This window comes from Nematostella vectensis, chromosome 4 (genome assembly GCF_932526225.1).
Source record: "Nematostella vectensis chromosome 4, jaNemVect1.1, whole genome shotgun sequence".
Taxonomy (NCBI): domain Eukaryota; kingdom Metazoa; phylum Cnidaria; class Anthozoa; order Actiniaria; family Edwardsiidae; genus Nematostella; species Nematostella vectensis.
In genome coordinates this window covers 5,868,276-5,883,001 of record NC_064037.1, presented here as the reverse complement: position 1 = coordinate 5,883,001, position 14,726 = coordinate 5,868,276, and the positions used below count along the sequence as shown (strand labels likewise).

The window sequence follows — 14,726 nt, the reverse complement described above, 5'->3', positions numbered from 1 at the left end:
TTGCTTGAAGTATTACTGCAATCAATTTTTCTTTTGAACTCTTGCTGATATGATCTTCAAATGCTAAATCATGGCTTCTGTCATTCAAAATCCATGAAGCATTTTCATTGGTCAGCACTGTAATGTCTCCTCCAATCAGGATGTCTCTCCACTAGGTGCTGACCCCTCAAAAGCAACAAATATAATCTGTTTGCAGGCCCGTATCCAGGATTTTTTTGGGGGAAGGGGGGGAGGGGGGTGCGAAATCCGAAAAAGTGGACCTAATTTTTCCGGGGGGAGGGGGGTGTTCTCTGATAAAAACCCTTTGCAGTATCTCCACGGGACGTTTATTGTCGGATTTGGCTACAAAAAAAGTCTGACTTATGGATTGATGACATATCGGAGTGACCTGGCTTATGCTTTATAGTTTTGTCTACAAATAGCACGTCTATTGACAACCAAAAGTGGACTTTCGGCCGTCGTGGGAGGGGGCACCCCCCCCCCCCCCCCCCTTGGTACGGGCCTGGTTTGAATGGAAGCTAGAAAGCGGTTGAGCAGTTGGGAACTGTTGACGAGTTCACAGAATATTGAAAATGATAATACTACATTGTTTTACCCAAGCCCCCTCATCCGAAAACTTTGTCTTAGCGAGAGGTGGACTTGTCTTTTGCTTCGGGGTGGGGGGGGAGGGGTGTCGTGAGAGATGGCCATCATAGGACTTTTCTTTTGCTTCTAGAGGGGGAAGCTCGCGGGTTTTTGTGTGTGAGATACAAATGGATAAAATTATGTTGCTTTTTTGTGTTGATACTATAATATATATTTTTATATGATATTTGATTTGTTTTCTTTAACAGCCCTTTGATGCTTTGACTTTTGATATAACAGTTGTTGGACCGTGTGCTAAATTACTAAAGTATGCTGCTGCTAAGATCTAAGAAATTGCTATTTGATGCTTTTTTTAATTGCTATATTGCCCTTTTGCCTCTAGATTTAAATTGTAAAGATCAAAGTTCAAAGGAAGATTATCAAAAAGTTTGCTAGAGAGGCTCTGAAAGGCTAGGTAAAAATAACACGCTATCCCTTTTGTTGATTCGTTGTCCTAGTGATGGGCTGCTCCTACCAAACTCGCATAAAGGAGGCAGTACGTTACACAATTTCGAGTGATGTCGCACGATGTCGTATAATCTCGTACCATGTCGTAATATCTGACTGAATATTCTTTTGGACTATAATGCCTTATTATGACGACACTTCTCGTGTGACGCATGTACGCAATGTCGTATAATCTCGTACCATGTCGTAATATCTGACTGAATATTCTTTTGGACTATAATGCCTTATTATGACTACACTTCTCGTGTGACGCACGTACGCTAATGTCGTATAAAGTCGCACCATGTCGTAACGCCTTGTCTATAATGTCGAATCCCGTTTAAAATGCCACACCAAATCACGTGACCCATGCTGTGCGCGGATCACGCTCTATTACGGTCTGTGCATTGCGCATATTATTCCCGACTCTATTTTTAGACCAACAGTTCAACTTTTTGAGTCCTAGCACGCGTATGAACGCGCGCCTAAACTGCTGTACCCTCCACGCGTACAAAAGCGGATTGATCCCAGAGCTGAAGTACGTAAACGTGAGCGCCACGTCTCGCGCGACGTGTAACGAGTGACTCTCGCGGCACGGTATGCACTGCACCATCACGATATCAATAGCGAGAAACGGAAACCAGAACACAACGAAGACTGCGAGTAAAATCAGCATTGTCTTTGTCGTCGCCTTCTCGCGATTCACCGCGCTTTTGAGCGCTGAGTTCTGTGAGTTCGCGGTGGTCTTAAGATTCTTGGTGTGCGCGCGAATGGTGATGAAGACACCGAAATAAGTCACGAATATCACACAGCTGGGTAAGACGCAGCCGAGAGAGTACAAGTAGATCTGGTACCCCTCCGACTGCCACCCGGACAAAGGGAGAAGGATCAAATGAAAGGTGTATATCCAGACGGCGACAATCGCCGCAATAACGCGCTTACGTGTGATAATATCGTGGTACGTTAGAGGGTTCTTGACGACGAAATATCGGTAAATAGACAACGCGGTCATGTTCAAGAGCGAGGAAATCCCTGAGATTATAGCTCCAAGGTAGTGGGCGAAAAAAACATCGGGGAGGTTTACCCAGTACGTGGCGATGAGAAGCCATTCCGCAAGCGTACCCATGAAAAGATCAGAAACTGCAAGGTTGACAATAAAGTAGTTCTGTAATGAGCGGAGTTGTCGATAGGGATCTCGGTGGAACGACACGAAGACAAGGATGTTTCCCAATATAGTCACAAAAGAGATAATAAAGTACGCAACGGTACTCGTTAGACTAGTATCGAACCAATATCCCTCGTAAAACATACCAGTATATTATGGATGTATTAAGCCTCTGTTTGTTTGCCCGGAGCGGCCGATTCAGTTTTCTGATACAAGTTAAGCACCTCTTGCGTTGTTGACTCGCGGCGCAATTACTTTGCACTAAGAGGGTTATATTCTGTAGCGGCACTTTAGGACGAGTGACCAGCCGAGTTTGATTGCTGGCGTAAAAGGCTTTCTGGCCATCCTACTGTCTGCACCTGCAGAGAAAGAGACATCATGCCGTGCCAGAACGCTGAACAAAACGCCTTACTAAGCCAACCAATATTCATCCCATACAATCCCATTTCCAGCCACCCGCAGAGAATTTCTAATGAAAAAGAGAGATTAGAAATCGATCCGAAACATTCATTACCTATTATGGCTCTGATTTAATTATTGAAAGAAAACGTAGAGAACAATTTGTACCAAATTATTCTCCTGTTCGAAGTAATCATTTGAGTCGTTTACTTTAGTATTAGGAGTCGGCAAACTTCCGTGGCATTGAAAGCCGCAAGGGAAACTATAGCACGTCTGACTTGTCAAAGTGAGTCTTCTAAAAAAGAATATTTATTCGTGTTTTTTTTTTGTTACAATGTCTTGCCCAGAAAATAAACGGATGTAGGGAAAAACAATAATCATCGGGTCGTAATTTGCAGTACTTCGCATTTGCTATTAGCAAAAGGAACTGTTATTATCAGCGAGAGTGTTATCTAACTGTGATACAATAGAGTACCTGAAGTACCAATGATTGATGCTCCTCTAGAAATATCCAGAACATTCTAAACAACACTATCAGTCATTTGCTTTGGTTTGAACTTAAATTTTACCACACGTTATGTATATTTTTTTTCTTTTGCAAGACTTTACTAACAAATTTTATTCGAGCAATTCAGGCGAGTTGACCACAAGGCGCGAGACAGTTTATAACGATGTGACAAAAACGATAGCCATTCATGGAATACTATCCAATGTCACTTTGACTTTGGTGAGCATTAGTTTTTTAATTAAAAAAATATACTGTATACAGTATAAGTCCTCTTTGTGACAGTGATTAGTGAAAAACGTACTGCTGTGCCCTGTATGATGATAACTGAGATGCAAAAACTGCAATAAGATGGGACAAAACTCGAGGTAATGCATAAAGAGACAATACGGCGTATGAAAAAGATTGGCTAGCTATTGCAAATGTTCAACGACTCGCCTCATTCTTGAGAAATAATGTTTTTTGTATATCAAGTGATTTCTTTCAATTTGACTTGTCGAAATCTATTTGGGGCTAGATTAAACAGCTATTTTTAGACCATACCTTTTGTTATAAAGATTCTGAGAAATGAAAAAAAGCAACGTCTTTTTAAAAAATGAAGTTTATGCCGCTTTTTATCTAACAAAATTTAAAAACTTGATCTCTATTATTTAGATTAGAAATTGTTTATGTCTCCGCAAATAGCGTGAGACCTTGAGGAAGAAAAAGAGGAATATTTCTTTGAGCCTTTTATTACGATGGTTACAAATATGCAAGGTTAAGTGTGTGAAGGCGGCAACTTATAATTAAAACTCTTTGCTTGGGAACCAGTCAAATGACAAGAGAAGAAAAAGCCTTCCGTTCCGTATTGACTGCTAAAACTATGGCGCTACAATGTTTAGACTTTATAATAATAAACGGTTCATCAATTGAATTACTCACACATAGGTGAAAACATTCTGCCTATGAATGAATGAAAGAAAAAATATATTTTCTCTAACTTACCAATGAATCGATCATGTGAATTTTTCCGGATGATCTTAACAATGGGCGACCATTCTTTCTTAGTCCTTTTTTCTGCTCCATTTTCTCGTCAGCTCGAATTATGTAAACAAATCACGATTTCCATCCCTGTTCACTTTTACGTTGATTAAATCAAATTTTAATCTCTGTCGCTAAGACCGGCGCGCTCAATTTTGCATGCGCATCTTTCTAAACAGCTATTTGTCCAAGCAATAGGTCAACTTGACGTCGCTATGTAATACAAGTCGGAGTCGGCTTCATGACTGATGTTTTTTTCATTTGCTTCTGTGAGAGCCGGATAGATGAGCCTTCCTAACAAATATCCCAAGTTACATATCTTAATCGAGTATCGAGAGTTTTATTGGATCATAACTGAATACCAGTTTTCTAGTGCAAACATATTTTCAGACACTGGTCATTATCGTTGCGATCAGATTATGGCAGCGCTGTTGGCCGGCTATCTTTCTGAAACCTTCTAAAGTGCCATTTAGAAGGCGGTATGTTGGACGCAAACGATGAAGGCTAATCGCATGGATTTTAGCGGACTGTTGTGGTACTGCCGCGTTCTTAATGTGTTTCACGTGTTTTATTTGATAAATATGAAAAGTATTTTTTTTTATTGATAATGAGTTTTATATATAATTTTCAAAATTATAAAAGTGAGCTTGATAAGGGCGAAACATTGTTTTCTTTAGCTTTATTGCTGCATTAGATAACACATCATGGTCTCTTGATAACAAGTGTGTTTGATGTATATAATGTTTTTTTTATAATAAAATATGATTCTCTTACCATTTAGCAATCCCGTATAACACTTATCACGAATCTGGAATGTCAAGGAATATATCATTAAAACCGTTTTCAACCTATTTATACTATTAACAAGAAGGTGATAATAGAACACTACAACGTTTCAAGGTTTATATAGTGGCTTCTTCTTGGTTATTTCACTGCTACGAACTGTGTTATTATTTTATCTCCCTTGAAGCCAATGTGTTATGTGGTGCTGTTCTGAGACAAAATTACAACGAAAAGAGTTCTACGCCCCTCTTATCTACATGGGGCACATAACATGTGGGTTTTTTTATTTGATTTTATCGCCTTATGCCAGGAAAACTGAAACTTCTTCTGTGCATTTTCAATTCCCTTTACCTCTATAATCCGCCCATTGTTGTGGCAAACACTATCTAATACTGTTCTAATCTGACAAAACGCTTTTCTATAATTTTCATCGAGATCACAGGTTTTAAAAAAGGCAGTAATAAAAGAGTGAAAATAGATTTTTGTTTCTTTTGAGGAAAAGAGAATGTTGAGAAATGCTTTTTCAACTACTATTATGTGTAAAAGTGTCTTGTTCTGAATATAGCCTGATTGACAATTTTTTATTACGATGCTTACATCATGTCACAAATATAAATAATATGTATAAAGAAATAAAGCATAAACTAGAAGTTTCTAATAGAAAGGAAATGCTGCGACAGTGATATACAGTTGCTTTAGTGTTGTTCCAACGCTACATGGTATACATGCAGCCACAATCAGCGACAAAACTTGTTGAAAATGACATCTAAAAAGTAGTCTTACTGAAATAATTTACAATATGGGAACTTTTTATTACTCACATCCCCCTTCCCCCATTCAAAGTTGCTGTCTAGGGTTGTCAGTAAAAGAATCCAACATTGATTTGGGGAAGAGGGGGTCGGGATGGGGAGGGGAAGATATCAAAGTCACTATGCTACGTAATTTAGATTTCCATCTGAAACTGCATTTGAAGCGCTATAATTATCAACAGTTTTGTCGCTGATTGCAGCTAAGCAAGAAATTTTTAAAAATAGCAAGAGAAGTTTACCTTTAGGCGTTTTTTTGTTATCGAGATTTGAATAGCTGGCACAATCTTAAATTTTATTTGGGATGTTGAATTCCTTGCGCCCGTGGTCTTACCCCTGCTACTCATCTTGTTTCTGTCATTTTGAAACAAACACAAAGATGGCGGCAGCTTATCGCATCTCGCTGAGTTTTTCTTCGCTAAAAATACCAATAAACATAAGGTAGGCTAATTGTTAGAGAATTTGGCAATATATTAGTCTCTATTTTTTATCCAGAGTCATGATTGGTAGGGTTTTTTTTTTTTTGCTTATCCATTTCCTCCCCGTCCTGTTTGGTCAGTTTTTAAAACAACACAACAGCCTGGATTTATGAACAAAACGATATAATAATCTGTTTTGATTGTTTTACAGTATTAGCTTCTCTGTCAAGGTGTTTTTCAATTTTTAGCATCACTTGGGTTTGCTAAAACTTGTTGCATGCTCTTCAGCAATTACTAGAAGGCATTGGGTCATTGTTTTGAACTGATAAGTTTTCCCAAACGCCGTACAGTCCATAGCCAAGTGAGCTAGAGTATTTAGGCATTGAGTTAGGATGCTCGTTTTGCTTGTTTAGTGTCCAATTTTGTGGTACGCTTTCGACCCGGCTCAAAATAAGTCGGCAAAATCGGTCTGAAACTGTTATTAAATTCTCCTTTAACACTCTTTGAAAGCTGTGGTAACTCGTCCCAAGTAACTGACGAGTGAACATTTTTCCAAACCTACTGAAATGTGCTCTAAAAAGAAACTCTAAAGAGCGTTTTAAAAAGCGATGTCAAGATTAGTATGCTGCTCCTGCGTCGCAGCAATAATATGTAAAAAGAAATAAAGCATAAATAATATGTAAAAAGAAATAAAGCATAAATAATATGTAAAAAAAAATAAAGCATTATTGGTGGTTATTCAACAGTTCAATAAGAAAAGTTTATTTTTCTGGCGGCTGGAAGATGTGCGCGCTCATTAGACTCACTCGCAGTCGTGATTCATACCTGAGTTTGGCGGTCCCTTGTGATTAGAGATCGAAGCAAATATAAATGATAAGATGCACTTTCTAAAATCACCTATTTGATCAGAGTTTAAGATACGCACATTTAAAAACGGGCCGATTTTTATTCTTAACGACAAAAGAACAAATTACCAACTTCTAAATAACAAACGGAAATGGCCCTACATTAAGATCTTATTTAAAAGAAAACAAATGGAAATTAGAAACATTTGATACAAGCAGAAGTCTTAAGTAATCAATTCATCTTTACCGTAAATATCTCTGACTGTAAAAAGCCTTCATTTATTTGTCCAGGCTGTGTGAAGCAAGTACATTAGTACAGTTTGTTTTGGGCTTGGTTTGCGCCCGCTCGGCTAATCAGAAGCGTTGGTTTTAAACGCTCTCATTTATCCTAGAAATAACGTTATTTTCTTTATAATTGCCTTTGTTGGTGCATCACAAATCACCTTAAAAAACTGATTCTAGGACGATAAGGATCGAAGAAACAGAGGACAGCACGTGAAAATTCGTGTGTCAATGATGCAGTTATTATCGCGGTGCGAAACCCGCCGTGATAAAACTGAGAATCTGTAAGCATTTTTTATTTCAAAATGTTCGTGCATAAGTCGCGCGTTCTTCAAATATTGGCCGCGCACCGTTGATAATGCACCGCTGTTTACTCTTTTGGTGACATCCGAAAGCTCTCTTCCGGTCAGAATCAACCAGATGTTTGTGTCAAAATGTCATCCTGTCAGGGCCTTGTCTTATTTCCGCCTGTAAGGAGCCTTAACGGACGTATTGGGTCTTCGACAGGTGCAATCACATGAGCTTGGTAAGTCTCAATACGAATAAACTTCAGGGTAGAAGAGAATGTAATCTACATTATTATTGCCATTTGCAATATTCTACTAATTCTCATCAATAATGTTCAAACTGCTAAAGCAATAAAATTAGAAGAGGTGGCCATATTCGAAGCCATTCAAGTGCTTGCCAATGAATCAAACATTTTGAATGACGGAAGCTAGAAGACGAGTTTGGAAATCGTTGGTGCGGCAGCGAGAGTTCGCAGAATTTTGATTACCGCAGTAACACAGAAGTAGCGTATAGGCCGATTTAGGACATTCAAATATCTTGTAGCTTACATCCAGAGGATTTTCTAATTTTCTCTGACATCTTACAACATCCGGCTACTTCTAGTCTTTCTGCTGCCTAGGTCCAGTTGTATGGGATACCTGTGGAGATCTCTAAAGGAACGCCTGAGACTTCACGGCTAGTTGCATAACATAAACAACCCTTCGACAGGGAGAATACACGTGGTGCCGTGTTTAAATCACCATTCACTGCTTTCTTCTCTTAATCTGGAAAAGTATTGACTTTACCACAATGCCAGAGGGGCCAGAATTACATAAAGCGGCTTTGTTAGTCAACACAATGTGTAAAGGACGCGTCTTCACCGGCAAGATCAAGAAGTCCGCAGCAAACTACAAGAACCCTGAGGTCGAACACAACTATAAGGAATACACCATACGGGCAGAGTCCAGGGGCAAAGAAATGGCTGTGATCCTCTCCGAATACCCCCTTGCAAACGGCAAGAAAAGAGCCAAGAAAAATTGTGATCTGCGTATTTTGTTTAGATTCGGAATGTCTGGTAGATTTCAATTCGGACCGGTCGATGAAATGCACAAGCATGCACATTTGAACTTTTACACGAAGACAGAGAAGAAAGACAAGGGCCTTGTTTTAAGCTTTGTTGATGTCAGAAGGTGATCGTTTCATTCTTCTTCAGTAAATATTTACTGCTGTGTTTGTCTTTTTTTGTATATAACTAGTTGGCGGTCAACTTTGTGGAAAATTTAGTTTACCCTTAGTTTTTGTGAGGCATTATATAATGCTTTGAAGGTGTAGTCGACCATAAGGTGAGGGGGGGGGAGGGGTATAGCTGACGTCCGGATATATACAAAAAAATGTTGTTCTATGTATGTAGATATGTGACACCAGGATAGCATAGGGACATCAGAGTTTGACATCCATCAAACAGTTGCCCTACTGTGTCATACAGACAACAATAATGTCATTTTCTCTACTTTTAGGTTTGGTGGCTGGCAAGTAAAAGACACTTGGTCAGAAGACAGAGGTCCTGATCCCATGTTTGAGTACCAGGCATTTCGTGAAAATGTACTAAATAATCTTGACTCCTCAGTTTTCAACAAACCCCTGTGTGAGGTCTTACACAATCAGAGATACTTCAATGGTATAGGGAATTACCTAAGAGCAGAGATTATTTTTAGGTGAGTTACACATTAGAAGTCTACTCCAGGCGCATGTCCAGAGAAAGGTGGAGGGGTCCTAGGGGATCTATCTTGCTCATGTGATGAGATGAGTTCAACTCCAGTTGACCCCTTTGTTGGAATATGAGAAGGCTATAAATTTTATATGTGCATTTGGATTGAAAAAGTTTCTAGATGGATCTAGTGACAATTACCAGAGCTAAGGATGCTGCTTTGAACTTAATTGACTTATTGTCAGTGAATTACTGCTATGGACCCCACCCTGAGTTTTTCTCTAGACACGCCCCTGCGTCCTATTCTGTACCCCACCCTGAGTTTTTCTCTAGACACACTTTTACAATATAGTAATGACAGTTTTATATTCTCTCGAGCCCCTGTATCAAGCTTAACACTTTTGAGACTACAACAATCTTTCCAGGTCTGGAATTCCCCCATTTACCTGTGCAAGGGATGTTTTAGAAAGTCTCCAAGTTTACCCGGAAGAGAAGAAGGTACTTATCCTAAACTAATTGAGTCAGACTTGCATTAGATAAAGTAATATGATTAATTATTGTTTCCTACAGCCTTGCACCCCTGACCTGCTAGAACTTTGTCATCTTGTACCTAGAGAAGTGGTAAACTTGCGTAAGTATGTGCATTTAGTATTTCACTTTATTTTAATTCTCTCTTTTGTGCCTTACATTTTTATTTCTTTTGTAGCTGTATATATGGTCTCATTTGCAGCTTTTGTGGCTCAGTCACACAACTCCCTATTGTGTAAAAGAGCAATAATTGCTGCAAAAAGGAGATTATACTGGTAACAACATGTACTGAACACAATGACCATTTTTGTTACTTCCCCTTTGAAGGCTTACTGCATCATCTTCCCAAAGGGAGGGTTGAGTCAAGGCAACACTACACCATTTATTGACTCATTACAAATAGATTCCTTAAAGTACCAGATGTTTTTTTTCTAAATACTCCTACTTTTGATACAGCTGGTGTTGGCTATGAACCCTCTGGCTCATATTCGGGTTACTCTAGATTCCAAGAGTGGTTACAGTGCTATTACAACACAGACTTGAATAATTTGGTGGATCATGATGGCCGGACCATGTGGTTTAAGGTGTGTAGAGACCTTGGTGTTTTATAGTTCATTAGAAAAAGGGAGAGGTACAGTTTATGCTGGTAAATAAAGGTATTTTTTAAATACCATAAAGCAAGTAAATACTTACATCCTTTTCATTCTTTTTTTAGGGGAAGCCTGGGCCTTTGGCACCCAAAGGTACTTGTTTTAAAGCCCAGGAAATGTATGTGAAAATCGATTCCTACACCTTTGATTTGCTGTGTGATTTCCCACAAATATAATTAAATTACGAAGAGAGACAAGGAAGGGTGCTACTTCTGCTATGACAGGTCTTCGAATCAGGTTGATATTTTTAGAGCAGTCTTGTCCTACCTTGTCTCTGATATATTTTTTTAAACCATAATTTAACTCTAGACATTAAAAAAAACACAACTAGAAGTCATGTTGCAAGCTTAGATGTATATATATATTTTTTTATATTAACAGCAATCACATGGCAAAAAGAGGTGGTACAAATCACAACAGATCATTGCCTGGGCTACAAGTGCTTATTTTAAAGGCAGTGGTAGAATTTAATTGGATGGGGGGTAAATTTGAAGATTGCCAGCCCACTATATTGATTTTTATGCTATTATTCATATAACCACCCTTTGCAAGGCTAGTCACAAACCCTTTTCTTTGGAAAAGAGAATTTTTATACACATATACATACTTTTTTGTAGTAAAGAAATCAAGAAATACCAAGTCACCAACAAAACGTAAACCAGAGGTCAAGGGAGTAACCGTCAAGGTAGAAACAGTCGAGGTAAGACAGACTTCATAAAGCGTATTGTGAATGTGGTATTTGCTTATTGATGATTGATTTTTATCAGGAAGAAGAAAGCAAGCCAAAGATCCCAGTGAAAAAAGCAAAACGGATGCCAACTAAAAATGGTAAATGCCGCGTTCTATAAAGGGATTTATGCGTATTTCCTTCCTTATTACACTTTATTTTCGCGTCACTTTAATTTTGCAAATTTCGCGATTTTGAAAAATTAGCGAAATGAAAGTGACGCGAAAATAGTGTCGCGAAAATTGGGATGTGCGAAATCTAAGTGAGTACACAAAAAACTTTTGGCGAAATACTAACCGTGTACATTAGTCCTCTAATGTACATATGGTACAGTAAGGGGTTGAGATGGACAATTCGCATGTGTTTGTTACACTTTTGTTACTAAAGCACATTTTAATTTCACTAGTTTTGCTTGATTTTTGAAGTCGCAAAAATAGAGTGTTATAAGATAGCTAATATTTATCTTATACTAGTTATAGTAAAATTGGCCCCTTTCTCCTCAATGGTTAAAGTCTGCAGCCAACAGTTTTTACTCTGTTACACAATAATTTAATTGCAGGACTGTCTAAGGTGAAGCCAACATCAAAATTCATGAGAGAAGTGAATGAAATAGTAGCAGAAAGAAAGGTATAATTCGATTTTGAAGAGTTTCTCTTAAAAATTGTATTTTCCATTTTATCTTATTTGAACTTTTGTGTGAAGTGTTCTAATGCATGTTCATTATAATCCTTTTTTAGGCATCCCTTAGACCAAGACACCCACGGACTTAAAATACTCGAAATCATTCTTTAGCGCGCTGGCCAATCTCGACTTGACAAGGAGTTCAATTATTACAGCGCCACATATAAGCGTACATCTAACGTGTAAAAATACTGGTAATCCACAAAGAGCTGCTCTTCTTGGTCTGGAAATAGAAGTTAGCATTTTAAAACATCCCAGCGCCTTATCGCTCTTTTTCATCATCTTGATATAAAAAATGTACGCCACCAGACATCCTTATCCTGGCGAGGGCGGGATAGGTGTATTTATTATCTATTGAACAAGATTGACGGAGACGCTCATCTTTTGGTCATGCCTTTTCGGGTGCGCCATATGCGCTAAATCATGTGTCACGATTTGTAGAACGTTATAGTACGTGAATCATTATGCCTTAGTTTTGTTTTTAAAAATTCCTTACAAATTAAAATCTCGTGTAAATACTTTTAAGCAATTATTGTCGTTATCAATCAAAACATCCACATGCACATCACGCGCAAAACTAGGAAGATAGGTGAAGGACTTTCGCCACAGCACGACGGAACTGTATCACGCGCCACGTGTACAGCAATGGGTTGATCCCGGCGCTGAAGTACGTTATAGACAGCGTGACATCTCGAGCCAAGTGAAGTCTGGGCGAGTCACGGCATGTCACGCATTGCACCATTATGATATCGACCATCAGGAATGGCAACCATGATGCCACGAACAGAGACAAGATCAACACAATTGTCTTAGTGACATGTCTTTCTCGCTCGATCACACGCTTGACCCGCGAATGGTAGCTCAAGTCAGTGTTCGACCCTGCAGGTAAGTTCCGGTCGGTCATCTCCATGTCACGAATGGTGCGTGTATGCTGGCGGATCGCGCCGTGGAAGCCGTAATATGCCACAAAAATTATAACACAAGGTATTCCAAACCCCACCCCGTACAAGTAGAGCTGGTAGGACGGAGAACGCCATCCAAACACTGGAAGCAGTGCCAAGTGCAACGATAGCGCCCAGATAAACACTATCGCGACGAACACACGATGTCTAGTGATCTTGGCCTGGTAGTCAACAGGTTCCCTTACTGCGTAGTACCGAATCACCGACAGCGCGGTGAGGTTGAGCAGCGAAGACGCACCGGATATGATAGCGCAGACATAGTGCGCGAAAAATAAGCCTTCCGCTGGACTTATCCAGTAAGTGGACGCGAGAAGCGTGTCGGTGAGAGCACCCATTATGAGATCACTCACTGCGAGGTTTACAAGGAATACGTTCTGAGGCTTGTGGAGCTGGCCATATGGATCTAGAGCAAACGTCACGCAAACTAAAACATTGCCACTAACAGTAAATACAGAGATGATGATATAGATCACTGAACTTGCAAAAGAGCTACTGAACCAGTAACCATTGTAAAACATGACCAATGACATATCTCGATGCGTCGTTCTAGTCAGTGCTTCTATATATTAGCTTCTATAGATGGTTTCATACTGTCATATTATAGTAAAACAACAGTTTTCCTTCTTTTTGGGACTCGTGTTGATTTAAATGTCATGCGGACCTCAAGCAGCCTTCAGCCCCATTGTTACCACTCTGGATGCACTTTAAATCGTATGCTAGCTTTGATGAACTTTTGACCATAGTTTGGGCAACTTTCTTGGGTTAATTCTTGTGCCTAAACTTGCGGGAAAAGCATGGCTAGCAGATTTGTTTTGCAAATTATTGACTGCGATTCAGTCCGCTGTAAAATACTGGTGCAGGTGTGCAAACTCCAGTCAAAACGCCCGCCAATTAGAAACTGCACAGCCAAATAGAAGAAAATCGTAACGCAAATGGACATCTGCCTCAAATTTTTAGTTTTTATCCGTCAGGATTGAAATTAAAACAACTATAAAGCGAACACTATTCCTTTTACATTTTAAGTTGATAATAAGCGTCGTCTATTATAACTTTACTTCAAATGGACGTGATAATCGCTTTAAAAAAAACATCAATAAAAAGCTGTTGTAACATATGGTGCTGTTTTTTTTTTTATTTAATACAAATCAACAGAGGCGCTGTTGATAAATAAAAACTTGTAGTGACTTGTTTGCATGTCAGCCCCGGTACTGTTCACTGTAAACGTTTTTTAAAAGCTTTGCAGTTTTTAATAAAGAATGCTTTTATTATATCCTGGACAACCGACGGAAGTGTGATTAACGAACAAAAAACGAATCCAATATGTGGGAAATAAGAGTTTTCAGGAGGAGATAATTAATCATGTCTTAGATTAATTGTTTTTGTATAACAGAGGCAAACGTGGGATTAAAAAAATGGCAATATTAAATATAATTTTGAAGCTATAGACCTTTCTCGTAAATTATTTATTGTTTTATGAATATATTGCTTTGTTCAGCCGTGGCGCGTGTAGCCATAATTTGCTAGAGGGTGCTGAGATATAGCAGGTATAGATATTTTATGATATTTTTAGAAATTTTGGGTATCTGGTAGTTCGTGAAAAAAAAAGATGAGTCCTTTTACGGCGGCCAAGGAGGGTAGGTGTTAGGTTCTTTCCAGTGCCTGAAGGAGTTTACTCGTTTAACATTTTAGAGTAAAATAACTTGATTTATTTGGCGGCCCTTCGGGAAATGAAAGCCGGGTTTTCTTCACCTTAACACCAACAAACGCCTAACAGCAGGCTTTAGATTTGAATTCAGGTGGCGTCTACACAATTACCTCTTTTAGTCTTTTATCTAAACAAAAACAACTGGTTACAACAAAGTGAAATTAGTAGGATACATGCAACTGGTAATTGCATTAGAGATATAC

The 14,726-nt window shown here is 38.9% G+C and overlaps 3 protein-coding genes across 5 annotated transcripts; 1 reads left to right on the top strand and 2 right to left on the bottom strand.

Moving 5' to 3' along the window:
• Positions 1–778: 778 nt before the first annotated feature.
• LOC5509317 (alpha-1B adrenergic receptor) lies at positions 779–7,818 on the bottom strand. 3 transcript variants are annotated; one of them, XM_032378232.2, is made up of 3 exons: positions 5,992–7,818; positions 4,935–4,968; positions 779–2,595 (listed from the first exon to the last, which is right to left on the bottom strand). In XM_032378232.2, the coding sequence occupies exon 3, from the start codon at positions 2,378–2,380 to the stop codon at positions 1,430–1,432; it is 951 nt and encodes a 316-aa protein (XP_032234123.2). In that variant the 5' UTR covers positions 2,381–2,595; positions 4,935–4,968; positions 5,992–7,818; the 3' UTR covers positions 779–1,429. The 3 variants fall into 3 exon arrangements, 2 of the variants coding, with proteins under 2 accessions (XP_032234123.2, XP_032234124.2); XR_007307564.1 differs by lacking the exons at positions 4,935–4,968; positions 5,992–7,818 and having other exon boundaries at positions 779–1,234; positions 1,363–3,661; XM_032378233.2 differs by lacking the exons at positions 4,935–4,968; positions 5,992–7,818 and adding an exon at positions 4,125–4,470.
• A 44-nt stretch (positions 7,819–7,862) lies between these two features.
• LOC5509335 (endonuclease 8-like 1) lies at positions 7,863–12,381 on the top strand. Its single transcript, XM_001629786.3, has 10 exons — positions 7,863–8,752; positions 9,080–9,277; positions 9,696–9,768; positions 9,841–9,901; positions 10,255–10,382; positions 10,514–10,541; positions 11,066–11,148; positions 11,216–11,276; positions 11,735–11,802; positions 11,913–12,381. The coding sequence occupies exons 1-10, from the start codon at positions 8,373–8,375 to the stop codon at positions 11,943–11,945; spliced, it is 1,113 nt and encodes a 370-aa protein (XP_001629836.3). The 5' UTR covers positions 7,863–8,372; the 3' UTR covers positions 11,946–12,381.
• Positions 11,809–14,489, bottom strand: LOC5509318 (adenosine receptor A2a). The gene has a single exon (XM_032378234.2). The coding sequence runs from the start codon at positions 13,346–13,348 to the stop codon at positions 12,434–12,436; it is 915 nt and encodes a 304-aa protein (XP_032234125.2). The 5' UTR covers positions 13,349–14,489; the 3' UTR covers positions 11,809–12,433.
• Between the last annotated feature and the right edge of the window lie 237 nt (positions 14,490–14,726).